Source organism: Myotis davidii, unplaced genomic scaffold, assembly GCF_000327345.1.
Source record: "Myotis davidii unplaced genomic scaffold, ASM32734v1 scaffold431, whole genome shotgun sequence".
Taxonomy (NCBI): domain Eukaryota; kingdom Metazoa; phylum Chordata; class Mammalia; order Chiroptera; family Vespertilionidae; genus Myotis; species Myotis davidii.
In genome coordinates, this window is record NW_006282878.1 from 44,136 (window position 1) to 50,760 (window position 6,625).

General features: G+C 45.4%; 1 protein-coding gene across 3 annotated transcripts in view; it reads right to left on the reverse strand.

Annotated features, from left to right (window-relative positions):
* Nucleotides 1–525: 525 nt before the first annotated feature.
* Nucleotides 526–6,625, reverse strand: part of ZNF805 (zinc finger protein 805) — a 59,971-nt gene continuing 53,871 nt past the window's right edge. For all 3 annotated transcript variants that reach the window (XM_015561769.1, XM_006753299.2, XM_015561771.1), the window contains one exon: nucleotides 526–3,811. In XM_015561769.1, the coding sequence (XP_015417255.1) occupies nucleotides 2,196–3,811 (1,616 nt within the window). In that variant the 3' untranslated portion in view covers nucleotides 526–2,195. The remainder of the gene's footprint in view (nucleotides 3,812–6,625) is intronic.

Here is a 6,625-nt window from a genome sequence, read left to right on the forward strand (position 1 = left end):
AGATACTCTAAATAGCTCTATCCGTATTAAATAAAATAAATACCTAGTTAAAAAGCATCCAGAAGAATAGCCCCCAGGACTAAACGACTCTCTGGAGAAGCTGCCGACGTTAAAAGAACAAGTAAAGTCAATTCTACGCATGGTCTTCTAAACAACAGGAGGAGGAGCAGCCTTCGGCACCGGCCGGGAGGCGGAATCACCCGCACACCCCGACCAGGCACGGACAGACAGTACAGAAAACCAAACAAGCAAAACCAAAGAACGGAAATAAGGAAAAGAACCTAAATATTGTTGTCTCTTGTGAAAATAGAGGAAATCTTCCTCAGTAAAAGTATCAGCAGACTGAATACTGTAATACATAAAAACAATTAGACGCCATGACCGAGTAGGGCTCATTCCAGGGATAGAAAGCTGGTTCGATATTTAAAACGGCGGTGAGGAGTGTGTGGCTGGGGGAAGTGGAAGAGGGTATAGGGTAAATGGCGATGGGAAAAAAAGAAAAGAAAAAATATTTAAAATATACCAACAGGCTACAGAAACAAACAAACAAACATGCTTATATCAACTAAGAGAGAAAAAGCATTTGACAGAATTCAACACCCGTTCAAGATAACAAAAAACCTCAGCAAATGAGGAACATGGGACACCTTCTGAACTCGGTCAGAACCCTCTATGAAGAAACCCTAAGACGAACATCAGACTTAATGATGAAAAACGGAGTGTTTCCCCTCTAATATGAGGGGCCAACAAGAACATCTTTCTCACTACTTCTACTCAACATTTTATTGGAAATCCCAGCAAGTGCAGCAAGACAGGAAAAAGAAGAGGAAATGCAGAGGAGAAGAAAAAATAATAACTACCCCTATTTTCCTTTGTAGAAAAATCCCAAGCATTCTAACACGTAAATGGTTACGGTTCAGAAAGTTTGCAGGATGCCAGAATAACATCCAAAAATGATCTGTATAATACCAAAGACCGATAAAAACTGGACAAGACCTGCTATTGACCTTCATAAAACAGTAAGGAGATAAACAATGCTGCAATACAGACACACCCCATGTTAAATAACTGGAAGACTCAACGCAGTCAAGATGCCTGTTCTCAACAAATTGATCCACCTGCCAATTTAACTCAATTTCTATCAAAACTTGCTATTCTGGGGGTAAAAAAAAATCAAGTATATCTAAAACTTTATATAGATATTAAAGTGGGAGTGATAAATAAGTTTCAAATAAAAAAAATGTGGATAAAAGAATCACTTTACTCAATTTAAAAAATTTACCATTTAACTATAGCCATCAAGTCAACCAACAGTACAGAACCAAAAAATGTCCAGGTACTGGGTCTTTAAAACCACGTCTTCACATTTAAAGAACCATTTTGTTCTTTAAAAAGCAAAGCCTTAACCCCGTGTTACCTGGTGCAATAAAATGTGACTGTCCATACGTGTACTCAAATCCCCTCAAACAAAAAAGTATTTATGTTCAAGCCTTCATATGTCTCAAAAAAATTAAACTCCTTAAGAGTAGAGACAGTGGCCTGCTGGCGTGGCTGTTGGTTGAGCACTGCCCCATACACTGAAAGACAGTGGGTCCAATTCCCAGGCAGGGCACATGCCTAGGTTGCAGGTTCGATCCCTGGTTGGGGTGTGTCTGGCAGGCAACCGCTAGGGGTTTCTCCCCCCCACCCCTCTCTACAAGTAATGGGAACATGTCCTTGGGTAAGGATTTTTTTTTTCTTCTTCAAGAATACAGACAATGTTTTAGAACAAGGATGTTCATTGAAAGTTTTCAGACCTGCCTTCAACTGTCTACTTTCTGGACAATGGACAGCAGTGAGTGTATGTACGAGACACATACATAGACCCTAGTCCTTCACCTCTCACACAACACTCTCCTCCTGCCAGAGAGACTAAGAAATCCATGACCAAGTGCCACAGGTGTGGCCAGAGTCTGAAGAAACTGGGGGTAGTTCCTTTTCCCTTCCGAGTCTCTCCCTTCTTCTTAAAGAAGAAATTCCTGAGATAACACTGCCGTGTAAACTAAGGAGAAAGACAGAGTGGGAAGCTTTCTAAGTGCCTGATAACCGCCGGGTCTGTCTCCTGAATAAACTCCCACACGTAGAATAAGGCTCCAGGCGGGGTCGGTTTCCAACATGACTCACGAGAAGACCACTGACATCTGGCAACGGGTTTTTCACAGGGAAGACAACCCCGGGGTTTCTCTTTGGTATGAATGATTAGAGTCTGCGTACGGTGATTCTTCTGGCAAAACATTCTCCACAGTGTTTACATTCAAAAAGTCTTTCCCCAACAGGAGTTCTTGGAGGTTGACTGAGGATTGTCCGCTGGCGAAGGGTCTTCCCACTTCGGTTACACCGACTGGGTTTCTCCCAGTGTGAACCCTTTGATGCTGGGTGAGGGATGAGCTACGACTGAAGGCCTTCCCGCACTCACTGCACTCATAGGGCTTCTCCCCGGTGTGGATGATGGAGTGTCGGATGAGGTTAGTGCTCCAGCAGAAGGTTTTCCCACACTCCATGCACTCATAGGGCTTCTCTCCGCTGTGAATCCGCTGGTGCCTCGTGAGGCCTGACCTGCGGTTGAAGGCCTTCCCACACTCACCGCACTCATAGGGCTTCTCTCCAGTGTGGATGCTGAAGTGCCGGATGAGGTCGGCCCGATTGCTAAAGGCTTTGCCACACTCCTTGCACTCGAAAGGCTTTTCCCCAGTGTGGGCCCTCTTGTGCAGGATGAAAGTGGAGCAGTGGGTGAAGGCCCTGTCACACTCCGTGCACACAAAAGGCTTCTCCCCGGTGTGGATCCGCTGGTGCCTCTTGAGGTACGACCTGTGGTTGAAGGCCTTCCCGCACTCGAGGCACTCAAAGGGCTTCTCCCCCGTGTGGATGACGTAGTGGTGGATGAGGGCCGCGCTCTCGCAGAAGGCTTTCCCACACTCACTGCACTCATAGGGCTTCTCCCCGGTGTGAGTCTGCTGGTGCCACATGAGGTAGGACCTGTGTTTGAAGACCTTCCCACACTCGAAGCACTCATAGGGGTTCTCGCCGCTGTGGATGATGTAGTGCCGAATGAAACCTGGCCTGTCTCGGAAGGCTTTTCCACACTCTTTGCACACGAAGGGCTTCTCTCCAGTGTGGCTCCGGTTATGGAGGACGAAAGTCGAGCGGTGGGTGAAGGCCTTGCCACATTCATCGCACTTATAGGGCTTCTCTCCGCTGTGAATCCGCTGGTGTTGTGTCAGGTGTGACTTGCGGTTGAAGGCCTTCCCACACTCCATGCACTTATATGGCTTCTCCCCTGTGTGGACCATGTGGTGCTGAAGGAGGTAAGTGCTTTTGCTAAAGGTTTTCCCACACTCTGTGCATTCGTAGGGCTTCACTCCGGAGTGAATCCTCTCATGTCGAGCCAGGAGGCGTTTCTTGTTGAACACTTTCCCACATTCATTGCATTTGAAGATACTTTCGTCTTCCCGAGTCATGTGATCTTGACCGAATCTGCATGAGCCATGCTCCAGGAGAGCTCGCAAGGCAGGGGCACGCACACCCTCCGCTGTCCCCCAGCCGCCATGTTCAGAGCGGGATTTCCTAGGAAGCTTCTCCTTCCGCAGGTCTATCCCTGATTCCCACTGTCCCTCTCGCACTCCCAATGGCCCATTCTGATCCGTGGTTTGATCCACCTGGAAGTCTTCTGGGGATTCAGCTCCTTGTGTTAGCTGCTCCAGAAGTGAGGCTCTCTCAGACAGGGCAAGCTCACATGTAGTGGGTTCTGTGATTCTAGCTTTTCCCTTCTCACCTAAAAGAAATCCAACGCACAACAGGGCCTGTTAGTAATGCCAACACACACACACACACACACACACACACACACACATTCCCCACCATTTCAGTGATTTAAAAAAAGGTGAAAATAGTGCTTTCTGTCTCTGCTTGTTTTACCTCTGAATACAAGGACTGCAATTTTTTTCTTTTCTAGTGCCTGGACTATGGACACCTTGAATGGGAGACAAAGGGAAGTAGCTGGGTTACAGGGCGGAGTGATGAGAAGAAACAGTCAACTCCAGAGAGGATATTTATGCCAACAGGTAACTCACTCGGGCCCCTATATAGTTTATGCCGAAGAGATGACTCAGGGCAAGGCCTAGCCATGCTAGAAAGACTAACCATATGCTTAGAGGGTTGGGACACTGAGCTATATGATAACAACAGGGCTTCTGGAAAAAGAGGGGGGCAGGAGACGGTGTCATGTAAGGTAATTAGTCAATCAACTGTGCATATGAAATAAGTCAGTAAAATTCTGGACCCTGAAGCCAGGTGAAACCCTAGGTTGGAAATACTTCATGCATGTATCATCAACATCAACACTAGGGAGTTTAATGAGTCCCCGAGGAAACGCATGTTTGGAATCCCTCCAAAGACTCTGAAAAACACTTTGATGTAGACCTACTGGACCAGTGGTTCTCAACCTTCCTAATGCCGCGACCCTTTAATACAGTTCCTCATGTTGTGGTGACCCCCAATTTCAGTTAAAAATTAAACATAATTAAAGTATAGTAATTAATCACACAAAAAAATATGTAATTATATATGTTTTCCGATGGTCTTAGGCGAACCCTGTGAAAGGGTCGTTCGACCCCCAAAGGGATCGCGACCCACAGGTTGAGAACCGCTGTACTAGACAAAGACTTTTAAAAACCATCTTGTCTGAACGAACCCTATCATGTCTGATCTCAGAAGCTAAGCAGGGTCGGGCCTAGTTAGTACTTGGATGGGAAATCACCTGGGAATACCAGCTGCTTTAGTCTTAAAATAATAATAATAAATTAAATAAATAAAATATTTAAGAGACCATCTTAAAGAAGTTCAAAGAACTGAAGATATGGAGAAAATAAAGATCATCTTGTCTGAACGTACCCTATCTTGTCTTATCTCAGAAGCTAAGCAGGGTCGGGCCTAGTTAGTACTTGGATGGGAAATCACCTGGGAATACCAGCTGCTTTAGTCTTAAAATAATAATAATAAATTAAATAAATAAAATATTTAAGAGACCATCTTAAAGAAGTTCAAAGAACTGAAGATATGGAGAAAATAAAGAAAAATATGTCTAAACAAAATGGAAATATCAATAAAGAGCTAGAAAACCTAAAATAAACAACAAAAAAAGAACTTCTGAAACACAATACTACCAACAACTGTACACCAACAAAATGGATAACCTAAGTGGCATGGACAAATTCCAAAAAACACAAAACCTACCAAGACCTATTCATGGAGAAATAGAACATATGAATAGACCTATAATAATTAAAGAGATTGGATTTACTAACCAAATATCTCCCAACAAAATAAAACACTGGACCTGGTAACTTTACTGGCGAATTCTACCAAACATTTCTAAAGAACTAATACCAATCCTTCTCAGGCTCGTCTAAGCTCATTCTCAGACTATTAATATCATGACAATAAAGCTAACGCACTAGAAGAAAACAAAACTGCAGATAAAACAATATCTCTCATGAAAACTGATGCAAAAATCCTCAACTAGAGAGTGGCGAACTAAGATGCAGTGGCGTATTTAACGGACCATACACCATGGCCACGCGGGGTTTATTCCTGTAATGCAAGGATGGTTTGACACATGACAATTGGTCAGTGTGATTGATACACATTAACAAAATGGGAGGGGAAAGGCAACACGATTCTCTCAATTGATGCAACAAATACTGCCAATAGCTTGCTTTTCATGAGCCACTTTCTCTGTCTCAGACACTGTGCTGAGCAGTTTTAGGCATTAATGCATTACGTGATTACACCCCAAACAACCCAAGGACAAAAACACCATTTTTACTAGCATCTTCCTGGGACGGACCGAGTGTAGCAGACTACACTCAACTCAACAAATGCTCGGCGGCTCAGACTGGACGGACACACAGCCTCTCCACCACTCCCAGCCCCACACCCAGGTGTCCAAACGCCTCGTTCGCCTCAATGGGATGTGAGGGGAACTGGTGTTTGTGGGAGGGGGTGTGACATCCTCCCTTCCTCTCTCCGGTCTCCTCTGCCAGCTCAAGGATGTCAAGACAGCCTGACAGCCACACACTGACGACAGAACCCACACGGGTCCCTGAAAACCATGTGGCACGGAGCTCCCTGCTGACCCCACGTGAGTGAGGAAAAGCTACCATATGCTGTCTGATCCAGCAGCTACTTTAACTCACACAAAGACACAAGAAGACCGTGCCCCTCACTACAGCCACAGAGCTGGCAATCAGCAAGCCAGACTCTGAGCCCCAGACAGATCTTAGCTCTTACACCTCTGTCCTCCATGACATCAGAGGGCCCACAGGTCAAAGGGCTCCATGGCTTGCCCTGGCTAGTGTGGCTCAGTGGGTTGGGTGTCACCCCATGCACTGAAAGGTTACTGGTTTGACTCCCCGTCAAACACAGCTGTGGTGAGGCTGTGTGTCCAGTCTGGGTTGCAGGGTTGATCCCCGGTAGGGAGCATGCAGTTATTCTGCTCTCACATCTCACATCGATGTTTCCCTCTCTTCCCCTCTCTCTAAAAAATCAATAAAAAAATATTTGGGGAAAAGGGCTCCATGGCTTCCAC